The sequence below is a fragment of the Osmerus eperlanus genome, chromosome 7 (genome assembly GCF_963692335.1).
Source record: "Osmerus eperlanus chromosome 7, fOsmEpe2.1, whole genome shotgun sequence".
Taxonomy (NCBI): Eukaryota; Metazoa; Chordata; class Actinopteri; order Osmeriformes; family Osmeridae; genus Osmerus; species Osmerus eperlanus.
This window is the reverse complement of record NC_085024.1, coordinates 16,156,664-16,177,396: the sequence shown is the minus strand read 5'-3', so window position 1 is coordinate 16,177,396 and position 20,733 is coordinate 16,156,664. Positions and strand designations below refer to the sequence as shown.

At 51.1% G+C, this 20,733-nt stretch overlaps 1 protein-coding gene across 1 annotated transcript in view; it reads left to right on the top strand.

The window, feature by feature from the left end:
- The window catches only part of cdkal1 (CDK5 regulatory subunit associated protein 1-like 1), a 164,112-nt gene that overhangs the window by 93,699 nt on the left and 49,680 nt on the right, over positions 1-20,733 (top strand). Inside the window, exon 11 of the mRNA XM_062465209.1 lies at positions 18,090-18,270. Within this exon, the coding sequence (XP_062321193.1) occupies positions 18,090-18,270 (181 nt within the window). The remainder of the gene's footprint in view (positions 1-18,089; positions 18,271-20,733) is intronic.

The window sequence follows — 20,733 nt, the reverse complement described above, 5'->3', positions numbered from 1 at the left end:
CCCGGCGTTTATCAGTCAAGTAATAACTAATTTCTTCGGCTCAATATTCATTAACTCTTCTTTCCATGCATAATTCTACACTTAACAGAAGTATTGTTACATCAAAACGGATAATTTGCTTAGCTTTGCGAATGTGGTGATTTTTTTTCTCTCTCTCTGAAGGAATCAATTAAAATCACATTATTAGAGCGCCACTTTGTGCAATCACGTTTGAACAAATCCCATTATGGCAGGACTCTTTGAGAGGGAGGCTTCTGGCGGGAACGGCCGTGGAGTAAGGAGAGAGAAGAACAATGAGCCAGGGATCCTCTGTTCTCCTGTGTTCTCCTCTCCTCTGTTCTCCCGTGTTCCCCAACAATACTTTTCAGTGATTTCCCCAAACTGAGGGAGGATTTGCTGTGTTGCTAAGGCAGGAATCCGAGCGCTTCAGAGGAAGATGCTACGTACCAGGCTCTCTAAGCTGCAGTGGTACCGAGGGACCCACAGTACAGTATTGTCAATCAGGAAGGGCAAATGTTCAAAGCAGGAGTGAGCTTTCAGCCGGGGGCGGTTTTCAGAGGAGCGTCTCGAGGAAGGGTCTAGCTCTAGACTAGGAGAGGAAGAGGGGAACAATGAGAGATAAGAATTTTGAGGGTGGTGGGAGGAGAAATAGGAGGAAGGTGATGGGAGGAGGAAGATCTGAGATGTTGAGGGCGGTGTTGGAAGAGGAAGAGGAGGGAGATGGGAGGTGTTGAAGTGATGTGGAGAAGCTGAAAGGTTGGGACCCCAACCCTCAATTCTTCTGACGGTCTGAGGACCATGCAGTGCAGGGAGGACTACTCCATGGAGATCGAGAATCACTTACGGACTCTAAAAAGTAAGTAAAATGCTTTATGTTCAGTGAAATAACTCCACATTAGTGTAAAGGTCGGTGAGAGAGGGAGACGTCTTCAAGCTGTTTGGTTTCTATGCAGCACATGCAAGATCCCTCACAGCCAGCTTGTGGGTGGTCTAAACTGATTAACACATCATTTGACTTTGTATAAAAATGTTCGTACATGTGAGCACTTATCCAGATGGTTGGATCGTTGTAAGAAGCCAAGAACGGTCTTAAACATTAAGGGCTGCCCATTAAAATTAATAGATTGCAGATTTGCGATATTAATCCTCTCAATTATTATTTTTTCACATTTTTCTTACTTTGTTTTCTCTCTGTTCTCTTTCACGTGTTCTATATTACTCTCTGGTCTCTCTCTCTCTTTCTCTCTCCCTCTTCCACCTCTCCCCTGCTAGACCCCACAGTGCAGTGTGTGTCAGTGCCGTGTCAGGACTCCTGGGAGTCTGATCTCTCTGAGTCACTGCTCGCTGGAGGCGACCTGGGCTGCCTTGGTTACGATATCCCGATAAGCCCAAAGCCAGCCGTCTCTCCGGCTCGCCGTTGAAGCCCCTCCCCTTTGCCAGGGCCGTCCCTCCGGGGCGGGGATCCTCCCCCAGGACTGGGTGTTACTCACCTGCACGCCGTGACTAACCGGCTCCCGATCTGCCGCAGCAGCTGCTGTCACAAGCTACAGGATAGCATTGTCTCTCTCTCTGGCAGTAGCCCTCTCTCACACACAGCTGTCAGGCGCTGGCACATATAACAGGTGGCGTGCAGATTCCTAATAATAGTTAGGTTAGTGGTGCGCTTAGCACGAATGTACACGCACAGAATGGACAAAATGTCCGTTTTGTTGTCATGTTATTCATTTGTTACGTCCGTGGTTCTAAATGTAAAGCACATAGTCGTTCGACAGGAAACGGTGTGTTTGTGATTGTAGGTCTCAGACTTGACAGCGCTCTTGTCAGGTTTCTGGTTTGGTAAGAAGCAGTATCAGTTATCTCACACAGAGACACACACACACCTGCCTCAGGCCAGGCTAATGTTTCACCTGTGAAGGTGAAGACTTGGGGGAATTATTTACCCAGGAGAGAGGGTGGCGGGAGAGGGAGAGCGAGCGAGAAAGAGAGAGGGGCGGGAGAGGGAGAGCGAAGGAGGGGGTAGAAGAAAGATTTGGCGCGGTGACCTGGCTCATTGGCGGGATTTCTCCCTGCTCTCTACTCTCCCCTTTCTCCCTCCTCCCCTTTATTTCCCTCCCTCTGTTGAGTCAGCATTTAAATGCAGCTTGAGTTATGCCCCGGATTCCTGACACTAAAGCTTTACCCACAATGCCCTTCTTGACCCTGAACACCTGCCCACACAAACCCTATCTAGTTGTTTTTCTCTTGTTCTCTCTCTCTCTTTATTATATCCCCTCTCTCCTCCCTTCCCTCAGTTTTAGTTCCACCTATCTTCTCTTACTTTTCCCACCTGGCTGGTGTGTGTAGGTGTGTGTGTGTGTTTACACTTATGTTTGTAGGTGGAACAGGTTTTGTATTGTCAGTTGTCAGGACTGCATAATGTGTATTCGCCCCAAAGGCATTGTGGGCAAGCAGAAGCCACACACCTGACTTAACCCCCTCAGGTGAAGTGGTTGTATCAGGGTGAGAGCCACTCAGTCGCTCCTCAATCAAACTCACATTTTACATTTGTAAATGACTTTGGTTACTGAAATTATTGCCCAAATTATGCAAATAGACGACTCAACAACAGTTGTTACACGTAAACAAGGTAACTCACTGCCTCATACTACTGTAGTCGGGCTGTTTAGGGGAAGAGATCAGTACCGGAGGTGAGCAGATCTTTAGCTTTGGCTCAGCTGTGTGCGTGCACAGCGTTAGCATGTGCTAACCACTCATTAGTAGGGCTGATTCACTTCAGGTGTATTGATTGCTGTGGCTAATGGCTAGGGCTAGCGAGCAACAGCTGAAATTTTAACTACATGCCCTGTGGGCTCACATAGAGGAGGTTTATCTGCGATCCACAGTATCTTGTTGTCACAGAGCCTCCATGAACCAAGGGTTACACACCTAGTCAGAACATTGTACTTTGTAATGGTTGTATAAAGCAGCTGTACACATTAGAATACCGTTTGTTAGAATATAGTTGATAATAAGTATTGACGTATTGTCTATTGCATATTTACTGTTTTACCTGGTTCCTATTAGACTTTTGACTTGAGTTTGTGTTTTAAGAATCTGTGTAAGCGCAGATCCATGCAGGTGTTTAGGGTAGAGCACATTACTGTGTAAAACGTCTCTAGCTAATCTGTCTTGTGTCTTGATTGTCAGGGAGGGTTGCTAGTTCGCTTCCCACCAGTTCTGAAAGTGGTGTCAGCAACATGTATGTCCACGTATTTTCTTCCTTTTGGCTTGGCTGAGGCTATTCTTTACCCGAGAAGGTGTGTGTGCCTGTGTGTGTGTGTGTGTGTGTGTATCAGATGGCAATGTGGGAGGTAATGACTGCTGGCAGACCCTCAGTGCTTGTTTACATTTCCACTGAATGCTAACTCATCTCCTTCCCACCAACATCAACATTACCTGGCACGAGAAGAGATACCAAACCCTAACACCACCCGCAGCCCAGAACTTCTGCTAGATCCAGCCTGGGGCTCTCAGTCTGAACACCAGAGTGCTCCATGGACAGACAGAACAATACAGATAACCAGATAGGGCAGTCCTAGGACAGACAGAACAATAAAGATAACCAGATAGGGCAGTCCTAGGACAGACAGAACAATACAGATAACCAGATAGGGCCGTCCTAGGACAGACAGAAGAACACAGATAACCAGATAGGGCCGTCCTAGGACAGACAGAACAATACAGATAACCAGATAGTGCAGTCCTAGGACAGACAGAACAATACAGATAACCAGATAGTGCAGTCCTAGGACAGACAGAACAATACAGATAACCAGATATGGCAGTCCTAGGACAGACAGAACAATACAGATAACCAGATAGGGCAGTCCTAGGACGGACAGAAAAATACAGATAACCAGATAGGGCAGTCCTAGGACAGACAGAAGAACACAGATAACCAGATATGGCAGTCCTAGAACAGACAGAACAATACAGATAACCAGATAGGGCAGTCCTAGGACAGACAGAACAATACAGATAACCAGATAGGGCAGTCCTAGGACAGACAGAACAATACAGATAACCAGATAGGGCAGTCCTAGGACAAACAGAACAATACAGATAACCAGATAGGGCAGTCCTAGGACAGACAGAAGAACACAGATAACCAGATATGGCAATCCTAGAACAGACAGAACAATACAGATAACCAGATATGGCAGTCCTAGGACAGACAGAACAATACAGATAACCAGATAGGGCAGTCCTAGGACGGACAGAAAAATACAGATAACCAGATAGGGCAGTCCTAGGACAGACAGAAGAACACAGATAACCAGATATGGCAGTCCTAGAACAGACAGAACAATACAGATAACCAGATAGGGCAGTCCTAGGACAGACAGAACAATACAGATAACCAGATAGGGCAGTCCTAGGACAGACAGAAGAACACAGATAACCAGATATGGCAGTCCTAGAACAGACAGAACAATACAGATAACCAGATAGGGCAGTCCTAGGACAGACAGAACAATACAGATAACCAGATAGGGCAGTCCTAGGACAGACAGAACAATACAGATAACCAGATAGGGCAGTCCTAGGACAGACAGAACAATACAGATAACCAGATATGGCAGTCCTAGAACAGACAGAACAATACAGATAACCAGATAGGGCAGTCCTAGGACAGACAGAACAACACAGATAACCAGATGGAGTAGTCCTAGAATAGATGGAAGAACACAGCGATTCTGAGAAGCGATGAAGGAGAAACCTGAGAATTCCATTCCACAGTCTGGTCTCCAGTTTCATGGACAGAGCAGGCTTAGATGGTGCTCCTTGACCTGTGACCTCTGACCCCGGGTGGACTGGGGTTCTGCTGTGTGACCTCTGACCCCGGGTGGACTTGCGTTCTGCTTCGTGAGCTCGGACCAGGAGACACATCTGGCTCAACGACCTGACCGATTTGAAGCAGCTGTTAGTGGTGTGTGTGTGTGTGCGTGTGCGCCAGGGAGCATGTCAGAACAGCGGTGAAACCGTACTCCTCCAGTCACAAAGGCCTTGCTGAGCAGGTGGGTAAACACTGCTCTCTCTCTCTCAGAAGCTCTGACCTGGATCGCACGCACACACACACACACAGACAGACAGACTAGTCATAAACCACAAAATACCGGTCCAATCTTATGTCCTCTCAACTCACTCACTCACTCTCCTTTTTCCCTAACTGGAAGGGAGGGAGGGGTAGAAAGATATAGGTAGAAGGATAGGGGACAGGTGCTGTCTCTCCTGTTATCTAGTACAGCTGTTATCCAGTTATCTAGTACGGCACTGAATAGACTGAACCATAAAGGGGCTCTGTGTGTGGTATAGGGTGTGTGTGGTAGAGGGGTGTGTGTGTGGGGGCAACAGATCACACCATCATGTGTTATCTCCAAGATAAAAGTACGAGCAGATATCTCTCTGTGACTTCTTGTGTGTACAGATGACACAGGGAGTGATGTCATCCGCATCAGGAACCAAACCTGTGTGGGAGGAACCGTTAGGGTAGCTGAGGACATGCTCTTCAAGGAAAGTGTCTGTTGGCCTTAAAATAGATCTGTGACGATGAACAGAAACTCGAGAAAAGATCCTTTTCTACCTTCAGTGGACGCGGCAGGACTCCAACCGTGGACCGGAATGATTGAACCAGAATTAACATGTGGAACACGTGGCATGCGCACGCACACACGCTCCCGAGAGGAGAGGAATGCATCATTACCTACGCCCGTCTGTAGCATACAATGCTGTGTCTGTGGCCTCAGCCAGGACGCCCACGTAAGCCCCAATGGGAACAGCTGACCTTTGGAGACATGTTGGGGGGGGCAGACCGGCATGCAGATATTCAGAGAGTTTGAGAAATGGGCTGACAGACAGACAGGCAGAGAGAGAGAGAGAGAGAGAGACAATGACTTGACAGGCATGTTTATTATTTGACGAAGTTGGTCGACCTTAAAATAGGTAGAGCAGGATATGGACCCAGCTAATATTGTCTTAAAGAAAGTGGATTGTTTCCCTTAAAACCAATGAGCAGGGCCTATTCCATGGACTGCTCCTTCCTTATCTCACCTGCTCCAGTCATACAGAGAGAAGTGTGTGTGTGTTCATCCTAGCTGAGTGGACACCAGTGCCCAGAAGTGGAACAGATAGTCCTGACCCTGATCCCACCCAACACAAACACTCAGCAATCATTCTTTTCAGCTGACACACGCACACACACACACACAAATACACACTGTGTGTGTCTTTTTTAGCCTCCGAGGTCCTGATAGAGATCAGCAGCTGCCTGAAGTATCTCTCCTCATCTAACCTGGTGTTTTTCTGCAGAGACCAGTGTTCTGTTGTCTCTCTGCAGACTGGGCTGGTGTTACACTGTGTGATTGGAGGTTTAACACACAAAAACACACGGCTAGATTCCCTAGTTTTACTGGGCCTCGCAATGTATACACTCTGAACATACAGAAGTGTGTGTGTGTGTGCTCCTCAAATCCAGTGTGCGTGTGAGGGTCCATTTCCTCCAGGTGGCAGAGCCCCTATATGCCAGCCTGCCCGTCTCCTGGCCTGTCTGCCACCCTGGCATCCACAGGAGCCGACAGTGCCAGGCTCGGAGACCTGTCGTCTAGACAACCCACCTCGGCATGCTCTCTCACACACACCTGAGACGTGGACACACACACACACACACTCTCACATGCACACACACACACACAGCCTCCCAATCCCCTCCCAAATGCCCCAGCTTCTCCACTGCAGTAGGCCTACCCCTCCACTCCGTCTGCCCAGGCTCGGTGACCATCTGCTGGGCCAACTGGACCCCGAGCTCCCTCCCTCCCACACCACCACCAACACCCCCACCACAGGCTACAGCCACTTTGCTGTTTGCTGTAGCTGAGGGGAGAAGCCCGGGCATCTAGGTAGCGAGGACGTACCATGTTAGCTCTGAGCTTACACCTCCCCACAACCTTAACCCCGGGCGTAGAGGAGGTGGGTTGGGAGCCCTGAGCCTCACGAGGGAGAGAGCTCACCGGGATCCGGCCCAACCCCTCCCCCCTCCCTCGCACCACCCCGGTCCTTCTCTTGGTCTAACGGGAGACTTCAGTCCTGGGCGTGCAAAGCCTGACTAGCAGGCTATTGGCCGATCTCTCACCGTCGTGCGAAAGCCAGGCGCCAGCTTTTCACAGGCCAGTGGCACTTCGGGCTTCCACTCACTCCTGCCGTGATTGGCCGGGAGGTGGGAGAGTGTTTTATTGGGTGTGTGAAACAGGAGCGCTTGGTCCGCCGTCTCTGTGCGCTCTTGGCTGAGGACCCAACAGTGATACTTCGCCACAGCCACATCCATCTGCTTCAGTGGGCGTCGGGAGAAGCGTCTCGCGGGAGCGACTGGATAGTTTGGGCCGTAACCCGAGAGCGTCGTCGAGTTCCGCACGCCATTGTGTGTCTCGGGGGCACTCGCTACCCGGTGCGGTCGTTGTTGTCGTGACGTCTTATTCACGGAGTGTGACCTAACAGGTTCCCAGAATAGCAGGTGTCAGCACTGTACCTGTGTGTGTGTGTGTGTGTGGGGGGGGGGGGGGGGGGGTGACTCCAGGTGCATGTGTCATGTGTGGGTGTGCCAGTAGAGCAGATACTGTTTCTGTTCCACGTGTGTGTGTGTGTGTCACATCTATTAGGCCATGGATTTATCATCCAGGCACTATTTTCTGGGCCGTGCCGTCCGTTGCCAGGGGTGTGATAGAGTTAGCAGACCTCATCTGTCTCCCTGAGTCAACAGACCTGGGCAGGCTGTGGTATCCTGCAGCCAGGTGTGTGAACGGAGCCGCTCCTCTCTGGCCTGGCAGCATGCACGCTGCTCCCGGCTCACTCGACAAGGACTTGCTTGTCCTAATTGTATTCAACTGCAACAGCAGTAATCTGTTCCCTGTAGATTTCCCTGAAATGTACACAAATGCACACACAAACACAAACAAACAATACAAACTGAAATGTCAGTTTTTTGCAAAATAACCCAACAAATGTGTCGCGGCCTACTGTTTAATTGTGAAGCAAATTTAATTGGATTTGTAATTGTTAAACAATACGTGCATGTTATGAAATGAATTCTCATAAATAATGAGGTGAACGGTATGACAAGTGATGTTAAAGCTGATGTATTTTTCGATGCCTCAGTCAGGCAGATACAAAGGCACGATATCGTTGTCACATGTTCTTTGCACAGAACTGTCAATGTGATAATGACCAATCAGGGAGATTACCACACCTGAACATTGTCGTCATGCAGTCAGCATGGATGAATATTAATTTGGGGAGTGTCACTGAATATTTATATGCCACCGTGGACGTTAAATGCGCGGTACGAAAAGCCAAATTTCAAAATGATTGTGATTCATAAAGGACGACCGGCATGGGATGTGCGTGTTCACAGTGTGACATATCGGAATATTTGGGTGTGTAAACCCTTTTGGTGGGGCCACCTAATGAGGTGAGTCCTCCGCACAGTTTTTGAAATGAGCGCCCTGGTCCCTCTAAGGGAGGTCACCCTGACACCAGTAGTCACAGTCCTCTATCCCGCTCCTGTCCAGACTGCGTGGCAGGACCAGCCCTCTGTGCAGCGGAGATAATTGGCTGTAATTAACTATAAACAAAAGGTAAACAAAAACAATCGTTGTGAAAAGAACACGTCCGCACACACGGTGGCGTGGGATAGGAGCGTGTCGTCAGACCGGCGCGCTTGATGATCTTTCTCTATTGATGTCAAAGCCTGTTGAAGAACAAGCCTCTTATGTGCTGTGAATAAATGTGTCTGGGATTGATTAGCCTGGACTGGAAGCACACTGCACACAGGCCCGGCACAGTGCTACCAGCTCCAACACTAACCACACTCAGAACGGACGGGCACGCTGCTTTGACTGGACTTCATACAAACTGGATGTGAACCCCCCCACCCCTAACTCACACACACACGCACACACACACACACACACACATACACACAGGGAGAGGAATATACAGAGATCAAAAGAGAAGTGTGTGCGTGTGTACGGGAGAGAGAGAGAGATAAATAAAGACAAAGGAAGATAAACAAACAGAGAGAGAGAGAGAGAGAGGGAGAAGGAGAGAGAGAGAGAGAGAGCTGAGCGGCTCCTGTCCCCAGTCTAGATGTTCATGTCTAGATGATGTACCTCTGGTCTATGTTTAGTTCTGCCTGGAGACTCGTGTCCAGTCTGCTCGCACTCCCCTCATCGATCAGCAGCGCTGTGTGTGTGTGCGTGTGTGCGTGTGTGTGTGTTCATCAGCTCAGTGTCCTCAGTGACTCTGCTACAGCATATATACATCATCTCCTTCTCATTATGGCTCCGAGTAGCCAGACGCAACACACACACACACCCACACAAACTGAGACGCAAACATACTCTCTCCCTCCCGCTTCTTGTTTTTCTCAGCTCTCCTCTCTCCCGCTTCTCCCCCCTCCAAGCTCCTGTGTAGCGGTTCTCTCATGAAGGCTTTCTGTGCGGCGGTCCGTTGTGCAATCGTGACCTTTGACTGCAGAGTCACTGTTTAATCTCCTAACTGCCGGGTTTTACGTGTGCGTGCCGTGTCCTGGGCTCCCCCGTTAAGGCCGAGTCAACAGCCCCGCCCCTCTGCTCGGCTTTAGCCAATGAGGACGGCAGGTGAGGACGGCAGTGTTCCGTGACCTGCCTCCTGCCCTGCCTGGGCGTCGTCATTGCATAGCTGTGAGACGGGCGTCTTGTCACCGCCACAATGCATCAGTGAAGACCAGGGAGAGCAGATGCATGGTAGGGAGGTGTGTGTGTGTCCTCCACATGCTGGGTCCGAGGGGGAGAATCAATTACTCTGATCAGGGTGGGGGGGCTTTGAGTTGACCCCCCCGCCCCACACACACACACACGCACATACGCACACACGCAGTCTCTCAGATCTCAGCGTGTGTGAGAATGGACAGCTTTTGTTCGTGGCAAAACAATTCATTCCGTTTGTGGAAATATGCTTATTGCTTTTTAGTCTGCCGACGGGAAGTAATTGACTGACGATGGAGAGAGAGAGAGAAAGGATAGATGGATGAAAGAGAGAGAAGAGAAGGTAGAGAGAGAAAAATCAATAGAGGAAGTTTGAACAAAGAGCTGGCTTGCCTTTCCTCCTCTTCTCCTGCTCTCCTCTCCAGACAAATAAAAATATGTGTCCGTCAAGCCCTCTGCCAAATTAAAGTAAATCGCAAAGAAAGTCCATTTCCCGCCTGGATAGCCAGCGCTGGTATGACTGAGATAGACAACGCAAAATAATAACGGACGCCTTTGCAACTGTGCGCCTGTGTGTGCATCCCTTAGCTATTACGTTGTGTGGGTAATTGAAAGTGTATATTACCCTCCCCGGCTCCCTCTCCCCACGGCGGGCAGCGGGGCGAGCGGTGAACCGCCCCCCCGGTCGACCCTAATGAAGCGTGCGTTTGACGAGGGCAGCGTCGGCGTCTTTTTCATTAAACGATAAACTTTCCTGATGACTTTCTATGGTTTAATTATTTATCCGCCCCTCGCTGACCTCCTCTTAGCACGGAGCACATGGCGGCCTGGAGTCAGCCCCCGGCGCTCGGAGAACGACCCCCGCTAGAACGGCCCCCGCTACAACCGCCTCTACGTGGAGTGTGTGTGTCTGCCTGTGTGTATGAAGGTTATGGTTGTTGTTTTTCTTTAATTGGTCCTAAAGGTTGAAACAATGTTGCTACTGAGCTGGTCCATGCGCTCGCGCACACACACAGGCACACAGCCTAGATACACGCACAAGCATAACATATCAGGAACAGGGGGGCCAGGGATGAAGGGCTCTGTCCTGGTATGCCCCTCCACACACAGAGACTGTGTCCCGGGTGACCCAGAGCCGTAGTGTGGACAGCACGAGCTGACCTCAGACGGGAGGAGCCTGACACTGAACAGCAGGAACTCTGCCGAAGAGATGAGGGGGAAAAAGAGGAGAGAGAAACTGGAATGTTTAGTGCCGCGAACGACGTCCCATCCATCAAGAATGGCGCGCTACATAAACCTCCTTAGAAGTGGGACCCACACAGTCCCTCCCACCGCCCCCGCACACACAGAGACGCCCCAGAACGCCAGGACCGTCTACTTTCATCTTCTCAGTCTCTCCCACTCGACTTGGAGGGGTTATTCAGGAGTAAGTGGTCCTCGTGTTTAAGTCCCTGATTACTCTCCAGTCCTGGAGGGGGGGTGGAGGGTGGGTTGGGGGGGGGGGCACTGCACCTCCTTATCTCTCCCGGGATGGATAAGCTTGTCTCTCTCCCCCCCCCATCCGTTTTCTCTCTCTTTCCTCCGAGCTGGAACATCCCCTCTCTCTCTCTCTCTCTCTCCCCCTCTCTCGCCTCCTTCTCTCCCTCCTGCTACGCCGAGGTCCCTCCGTAGCAGCTCACGCTGGTCATCTCCATCTGGCTGAGCTGGCTGTTGCTCAGCAGCATGTCTGGTGTGTTGATCCTCTGGTCGGGCAGGCCGTACCTCCGACTGTAAATGGGCATCTTGCTGTGTGCCTGACGCATTAGCGAGAGCCTATTCAACTTACGGAGTCGTTGCCATGTGGTTCGAAACGTGTTATCCAGCATTCTGAGGTAGCGCAGGGTGTGTTTGTGTTTCGGGTAAACTGGTCCGTGCATATTTGTGTTCTTCACTGGCCTGTGTGGAGCCCAAGGCCATGACCTTTCCATAAGGTGCCGTGCAAGAATGGAACACACACACATTATAGCTTTTTAGTCTCTGTATGTCAATATGGGTGTGTGTATGTGTGTGTGTGTATAAGCGAGTGGGAGTATGTGTGTTTGCGCATTATAGGACTCAGCAGGAGTTGACTGGAGATCCTAGCAGGTAATAGGGACAGACAGCTCAATATGTTGCTTTAATTAGAGAGGCAAAAACAACAGCAAGGGGTACAGGATGCACACGCACACACGCTCCCACACACACACTGTCCATCTCTTCTCAGCAGTTAGTGAAGGGCAGGAGCACTCTCAGATTAGGGGGGATGTGGAGAGGGTGGGCTTGGGCCGGACCACCGCACGGGTGTTTTCTGCACCTTTCCTGCAGCGTCGCGTACCGTTCCTCAGGGTGCGTACACACACACGCGCGCGCACTCCTGATCAATGCAAGCTGTATTTCCAGCTACTGACCTTTCCGAACCCCTGGCCCCAATTCTCTCATGTGCGTTCCTTCCACCTCCTCCTCTTCCTCCGTATCTCTTCCCCTCCGCCTCTCCCTGTTTCTCCATCGCTCCTTCTCCCCCATCTCTCGGTCTCCCTCTTTCCGGCGCTCTCCCCGTCTCTTCCTCTCCGCCTCTCCTTCTGTCCCTCGCCCCCTCCCTCTCCTTCTGTCCCTCGCCCCCTCCCTCTCCAGTGCCACCCCCCACCGTTCCTCCCCCCGTTCTTACCATCCGTCCCTCCGTCCCTCAACTCCCCACTTCACTCCATGTTTGTAAACCCACGCACGGCGTACGCACGCGAGCAGAAAGGATCGTAATTTAAACACATCTGTTCAAATATGCATTTGAGATCAAGTTGTTGCTGGCTGCCGCAGCATCGCCCCAGTGTTTGACAGGTATTATATCCCTACAGTACACAAGCAGATGGTATTTATTAGGGAAAGGAATGGAAATTGGAGTTTGGAGCTTTTAAGCTGTGTGGGCTTGTGTGTGTGTGTGAGAGTGTGGGCTCGTGTGTGTGTGTGTGCTTTCAGCTGTTTCTTCTTCAGACCTCTTGTGATGGCACAACATGAGATCCTCTGCTCTCGCCGTGTGCTGTCCTGGACGTGTGGTGATATGCAGCTAGACGTGTTGTTGGGTGGGTGAAGGGGAGGGGGCGGTGGTTTGCCACCATTGCAGAACAAGGGCGGGTCAGTGTGCAGTTTGAGCTGAGATGAGATGAAAAGGGGCTCCACCACCCGGTTGTTGCTGGAGCCGGGGTGCCTTTGAGGAAGGCATGTCGAGGACAGGATAATGACACGGTTGCCTGGTGTCGGTCCTCTCCAGCACTCTGTTCCTCAGGCCCACTGACCCCCCCCCCTCCCCACCCCACCCCCTCCACAAGAGCACCGTGGCTCAGTGACACCACTCTCACCTCCTCCAATCATCACCTCCCTCAACCCCCCCCAGCCCCAGCCCCCCCACCCTCTCCAATCATCATAGCCGTTACTATAGTGACATCCTCTCTTCTCCTCTCAGGGGCGAGGGATAACGAGGCAGCCGAGAGAGAGATGTCTGACATGCTGCTCGTTTGGAGACGAGCGCCGGAGTTGGAGTTAAAGACATTAGCCACAAACGCCGGGATTAAATGAAACACTTTTAAACGTCTCAGTTTTCCCCAAACTTGCGGTAACTTGTCAGAAGTGTGTGTCTGTATGTCCCTCTTGATGAAACAGTTCTCCTGGCGTGTGCCTGTGTGTGTGTGTGTGTGTGTGTGTGTCTGGCAGGTTTCCCTTTCAAGGTGTTCCACAACTCTGAGTTGAACATCCTCAGAACCTGGCAGCAGTTTTGATCGTGTCATCAAAGGCAGATTTGACTTGAATAAAACACCACAGATGAGTCCATGTTGATGACTTCCCAGAGCATGCAAGCCTTTCATATAAACTAATCATCCAGATCGGTTGGTTTCGGACGAGGCGTCCAAACGCCCCTCTCGGTTCCCTGCCTCGACGGTTCCTCACCTTTACCTCAGGTGCTCCGGCCAGCCTGACACGTCCCAAACTGAACACTGTCTTCGTCTGGGGTCTTGTCTTTGTGGAGAGCTGGGAAAATGAAAGAGTTCCACTCCCGCTCTGAGATTTTTTCAACGAGCCGGATCTCCAAGCAGCAGCTCTCATGTTCCAGGTCTGGGGAGGAGGGGGTTGCGGGGGAGGACCAGCCGTGAGCTCTCTGGAACAACAATCCCCTGATTAAGATGCAGAGTGTTCCAGCCACCTGGTTCCTTCAGCCAATCAACATTGGCTCGGGCCCAGCAGGTCACAAGTGCAAAATGACAGCTCCTGGTTGGCTTAGACGCCTCAAATGCACAAACGCGTTGCCAGGAGTTCGAAATTTCCATGCAGGCCCGGCTCCAGTTCATCATAGACACTCACAGCCACATGTTGAGCCCCCCTCCAGCCTTCTCCTCCCACCTCCACCCCTCTACTGACTTTCATTTTCACTTTTCACTCTTATTTTTTGTATCCCCCCCCCCACAAACCTGTGATCACGCCTCCGGTATCTACCTCCTGGAACCCGACAGGCCTCCTCCATTTCGCCTTTCCAGTCGAACGCCTCCCTCAACACTTCCCAGGCTGATTCCAGCGCTCCGGAAGTTTACCAAACACAACAACTCCTCAACCGCCGGTCCTTCCTTCAGTGTTCCGCCTCCACCTCGCCGCCCCGCCGCCTCTCGTTCCTCTCCCCACTCCCACGCTCCAGTGGCTCCTCAGCTCCCCGCATTAGCACATCTGAAGCCCCGGGGCTGCGTGGTGCCAGGCTGCAGACGGCAACAGCTCCCAGATGGGGGCTGGTGGTGGTGGTTGTGGTTGTGTGTGTGTGGGTGCGTGTGTGTGTGTGTGGGGGGGGGGGGGGGGACTGCTCTGCCGGATGAAGGAGTAAATGTTTACCTTCCCAGATTGCATTCTATCCTCTCCTTCTTATCCCCCCCCCCCCCCCCCCCGCCCCTCGTATCCTCTCATCCACACACTTTCTGTTTTCTTTCCTTTTCTCCCCCCCCCCTTCCCTCCCTCTCTTTTTTCATTTTTCTGTTTCTTCCGGATGCGTCCCACTGTTCGCACCTTCATCTTGTTCTGGGGCTGCCTCTTCTACATCTGTTGTGTAAACACACACCTCAGACGCTGCCATGATGTGGGGAACAGAGAAAAGACGCCCCCCCCCCCCACGTCGGATTCTTCTAGCAAACAAAGACATTGTATAGTGTTGTTCAAGATCGCCGTGTTTCTTAGTCCAAGGTAGCTGATATGGGGTGCGTGTTTCATGACAAAGCGTGTCCCCCTCTTGAGCCCTGTCTCCACGGTAACAGCAGGCCCAGAACAGGAACAGGACAGAGCTGTCCCCTAACCCCCCAATGTAAAGAGAGATGGAGGTGGAGAGAGATGGAGGTAGAGAGAGATGGAGGTAGAGAGAGATGGAGGTAGAGAGAGATGGAGGTGGAGAGAGATGGAGGTGGAGAGAGATGGAGGTAGACAGAGATGGAGGTAGAGAGAGATGGAGGTGGAGAGAGATGGAGGTAGACAGAGATGGAGGTAGACAGAGATGGAGGTGGAGAGAGATGGAGGTGGAGAGAGATGGAGGTGGAGAGAGATGGAGGTAGACAGAGATGGAGGTGGAGAGAGATGGAGGTAGAGAGAGATGGAGGTGGAGAGAGATGGAGGTAGACAGAGATGGAGGTGGAGAGAGATGGAGGTAGACAGAGATGGAGGTGGAGAGAGATGGAGGTAGACAGAGATGGAGGTGGAGAGAGATGGAGGTGGAGAGAGATGAGGTGGAGAGAGATGGAGGTAGAGAGAGATGGAGGTGGAGAGAGATGGGAAAAGCGCAGAAGCCCTCCTCAGGATGGATTTTATGAGGGGTGATGGAGCCTCAACTCACACACACACACACCCAGTACTCTCCCCGTCTTCCTCCCCTCCTCTCACACACTGGACCCTGGTCATTATGTACCCCTGAGCCTCATCTGCTTGGTGAAGGCCCCTCTGCACACACACACAAACACACACACACACACGCAGGCACACACACACTCTGTAGTTCTTGCCATCTCAACAAATAACCTCTCCTCGGTTTGCTTTCAATTAAAACCACTCTTTCATGACCGCCATCATTGTCAAACATTGGAATAATTGGACCCAGCTTTGATCACACACATTTCATACGGTGTGTGTGTTTGTGTCTCTGTGTTTGTGTGTGTCTGTGCTGTAGCCGTCCCTGACTGGCGTCTGTGCTGCTCGTTCATGCCGTTTCAAACCCGATTACCTTTCGAACTGCTGCCTCAGCTCTGTGTGGATGTGGCTGTGGGTGTGTGTGTGTATATGAGGTCTCAGGCAAGTACAGTACACGGCCTTTCATTGAAATGTGTGGGTATGTGTATGATACTTAGCCCCTCCAGAGAACGCCACCGTCACTGCTGACTGGCCCACAAGGATGAAGATCTGCATCAGATGCGCATAGGCAGACAGACAGACAGGTAGGCTGACAGACAGGTAGGCTGACAGACAGACAGACAGGTAGGCTGTCAGACAAACAAACAGACAGGTAGGCTGGCTGGCTGGCTGGCTGGCAGGCTGACAGGCAGGCAGGCAGGGAGACAGGTAGGTAGGCTGGCAGACAGGTAGGTAGGCTGGCAGACAAGTAGGTAGGCTGGCAGGCAGGCAGACAGGTAGGTAGGCTGGCGGCAGAGAGAGAGGCGTGCGAAAGGAAGTGACACGGTCAGACGGAGCAGAGCTAACACCGCGAGGAGAGCAAGGCATCATGCTCACACCCTGACAAGCCCTCCAGGAGATCTGGAGGGGCAGAGGTGTCAGAGCGGCTGCCTGTTCCTCCTCCCACACACGCGCCACATTTCTCACACCTCCACACACACTGCATGGAAACAGACAGCGCGCAGACACACAGACCCGAGTTCAGGCAGGCACTGTCACGCACCGTGACACACACACACCCCCCCAAACGCACACGCACTCTCACAGCCGAGTGATAAGATCCACAAGTGCCAATTCACACCAATGTCACAGTCAGAGAGCGCTGGCTGTGACTTCCACACCTTCGTTAGATCATTCACTGCCACCCTGCTCTTTTAATGGCTTTCTAAGGAGACGACATTTCACTGCGGTGCACTCTTCCTCACTTCAGGTGCTTCATTTCTACCTCCGTCTCCTCCGAGCCTCCATCGAATGTCAATCCTTACTCCTGGAAGGATGTTTTTTTTTAGCAGACAGTAAAGCCAGCCGGCGTCTTATTCCAAGTGTTGGAATATAAAGTGAGCGTCTTCAACGTGGTGGCCGGTGGAAAGCAGGAGGAGAGTGAGAGAGATGGCGTAAGGGAACTCTAGGGAACCTACAGGGTGTCTTAGCAGGCCCATATCCAGACGCAGGCCGGTAATGGATACTATTCCAGTGTTGAGGTCAGTCACGGGGCCCGAGCACCGGCAGAGGCGCTACAGTTTCAGCAGCGCTGCCCGGGGCGATCTGGCTCCAGGTGAGGAGGCCTCGTCACCCGGCAACAGAGGCAGGACGATCACGTGACTGGAGAGCGTTTCCTGGTTGATCAATGAGTGAAGCTCACTGAGTTTGCATTTCCACATGTTTACCATGGCACACACACACACACACACACACACAGAGCCATCCCTCCAGGTCTTCTTGGTCTGTCTGTGATCTTTGGCATGTAATCGTTAGATCTTGATGTTACTCCAGTGTTGTTAAGGATGAAGCCGAGCAAGGCTGTCTGGGAGCCAGATCAGTATTTAGCAGAAACCGTCCACTGGCGTTTTGCCTTGAACTGGCAGGGAATGATTTCCAATATCGGGGGGAGTTCCTAGGAGAGAGGTCCCTCTTAAAGATGCCATTGGGTTCTAACTGGCTGTCGCCTCATTACACTAGACCATCCATAAACTCTGACTGGATGACCGAGTCCATGAGTGTGTCATCCTCTGAGGGGGGATGGGCTAATGCTGCGTTCTAAGACAGAGAAGGTTCGAGGTCAGACGGCAATGACAGGGTTAGTGTCGTCGGAGCTGGCCTCCGCTTTGTTCAGACACCTCAATCAGTGAGCCTGGATCCAAAGTGCTGCCCCGTCGTCACCATCAGGAGTCGATGCAGAGCCGTGGATCCCTCCTCTCTCTGGAGCACTAATTTAATCAGCCGGCTCGCGTCCAATAATGAGTCACCTGATGAAGTTCGGTCACACGGCTCAGTAGATGCCATTTTTGAAGAGGATTTTCTCTGGGTTTATTCCCGAATCTCCCCACCCCCCTATATCATGAAGGGCTGTAATTCTGACTCTTATCTCTCTGTCTGCCTGCCTCCCCCCCCCCCCAGGGTCCCTGGTATAACCATAGCGACAGACATCATCTGTGGCTTCCCCGGGGAAACTGAGGAGGACTTCCAGGAGACGGTGGAGCTGGTGAGACACTACCGCTTCCCCTCGCTGTTCATCAACCAGTTCTACCCCCGGCCCGGCACGCCCGCCGCCAGGATGGAGCAGGTCCCCGCACACACGGTCAGTCACCCTGCGCTCTCACACACACACGCACTCACACACGCACTCTCAAACACACACACACACACTCTTACACACACGCACTCTCACACAGACACACGCAATCACACACACACGCACTTTCACACACGCACTCTCACACACGCACACTCTCACACACGCACACACTCACACACACACACACGCACTCTCTCACACACACACGCGCAGTCTCTCACACACACATACACACACACACGCTCACACACGCACCGATGCAGGCTGGAATGCAGATACACATTTACGAATGCACATGTCACATATGGCGTGGACACACTCACACAAACGCCACACACAACTCCCAACATGGCAATGTTTAGGATTTTGTTTACTTAGGATTGTTTTTTTAACCTATTTGATCTGTTTATCATATGAATGAAAACAGATCAAATATGACAAATATGTTTATGAAGATGAAGTCTTGAATCCTCAGGCCCTAGTCCTTTATGAATGTTGAAGTTTGACATGTTATAGATCAAGTCTGTGCATTGGAATATTATCTAAAAAAAGATTACAAAAATAAGGAAAACTTCTGTCATCTGAAAATATGTGGAAAAAAATGTTCCAATTATGTCAGGATTTGCTGTGAATATGGCCTAGAGCTTCTTTCAGCTCCCCAGGATTAACACCTTCAAAGACACTGTGCTTCTCTTATAATATCCTCCAGAACTCATGCTAATTAGCTTGCACACACACACACTTAAAGTGTAAGTACACACTCTTGCACGTGCAAACTCAAGCGAATAAATGCTATTAAATTATTTCTGAAAGTGTTTTGTCGATCAAGGAGAAATATGTGTCTTTGTTTTGTTGGTTTTGGAAAACATGTATCATGGTTTTTTTTGTTTTTTTTATCTCACTTCGCTTCTCATCTCCCAGCTCCTCAGCTCACAACAGGGCTTGTAAACAAACCTGCCGTACATTCACAGAGATCCTCTGTGGGTGTATGAGGGTGTGTTTGCAGGTGCGTGTGGTTTTTTTCTGCAGTATTAATGAGTAACAATCTCTGTTACCTGATGCTGACCACTGAAACTATTATTCCTGGTGATGTAACTGGCTCGCTGACATGCCGTCAGCTGCGTCCTGATTAAGACCAGACTCGGATCACACCGTTAGGCTTAGGAAGATGGGACTAGCACAGGACAGGATGGATGGGCTAGGATGGATGGGCTAGCGTGGATGTGCTAGAATGGATGCTCTAGTATGGATGTTCTTTGTTGGATAAACGTGAAACTCTAAAGACTGTCCAAAGGCGTGTTTCTTTTTACATATTCTACTGTATACCGCCTATCACCTCTGGAAATATTCCATTTCAGTTGCTTTCATATCTCTCGGTCCTTGTACACGTTTGACCACTTCTATGTTCCCCACCATATCTCCCTCCCTCGCTTCCTTTCTCTTCCATCGCTTTTGCTCTCTCCCACCTTCCGAGAACTTCCTCCACACCATCAAAGGCTTGATATGGCTCTTTAAAGTGGATCTTCTTCATATGTCATTCTCTTTCCCTGCTCTCCGTCTCAGGAGAGCTGCTCGGCCTTTGTGGGATCGTCTCTCCTCTACAAGTAGCTGGGAGACACAGGGGTGCAGGGGGTGCCCCCCCCTCCTCTCCAGCATAGTTCATCTTGCGAACAGTGTCCTTTTGCTCGTTCCAGACCTGTGGTTCACCTCATTAATTTCTATCATATGTTCATATGTTCACGTATGAATGGGGAACAGATAGCTACGCCTGACAGGATATTACAGTTTCTTTCCGAACTGCTGGAAGTGTAAACCTTTCAAATCAATATTTTCTCACAACAGAGGATATAGAGTCGGCCTGCTATCCAGAGCTGTTGAAGCACCGGGGCTGAGAGTTTCCAGTCGTTGCCGTTGTGTGAGTGTGTGTGCGTGCGTGCTTGTCTCTGTGTTTCTGCTGTACGTGCGACCAAGTGCGAGTGTGTGTATGATGGGTGTCTGAAGATGTGTGCATGTGTGCCTTAGATGTCCATGCAGCCAGTCAGGAGGTGTGATGTTGTGTGCGTGTGGCGTGATGATGTGTGTGTGTGTGTGTTTGTGCATGTGTACGGTATATGCATATGTGTTTGTGTAGGACGCGATGTGTGGTGTGGGTGTGTACTGTATGGTGTGTGTGTGTGCGCCCATGTCGCCGCACGAGGGCCGCCACATCCGTTTCCCCACATCCCCGTCACGTTGCAGCAGCAGATGGACTACATGGGAGGCGCGCCATCGTTCACCATCGCCATGCCGACAGACGCGGAAACATGTTTCCAAATGAACTCCGTCCGCTCGTCGATGGCGCCTCCCCTCCAGTCGGGCGGAGGCTGACAGACATCTCTGCCGCTTGTCCTCCGCATCGATTTGAATGCGCCGTGTCTTTACGGCGTGGAGCCCCCGGATGGGCCGTGCAGCCCAGTTAATGGGAGC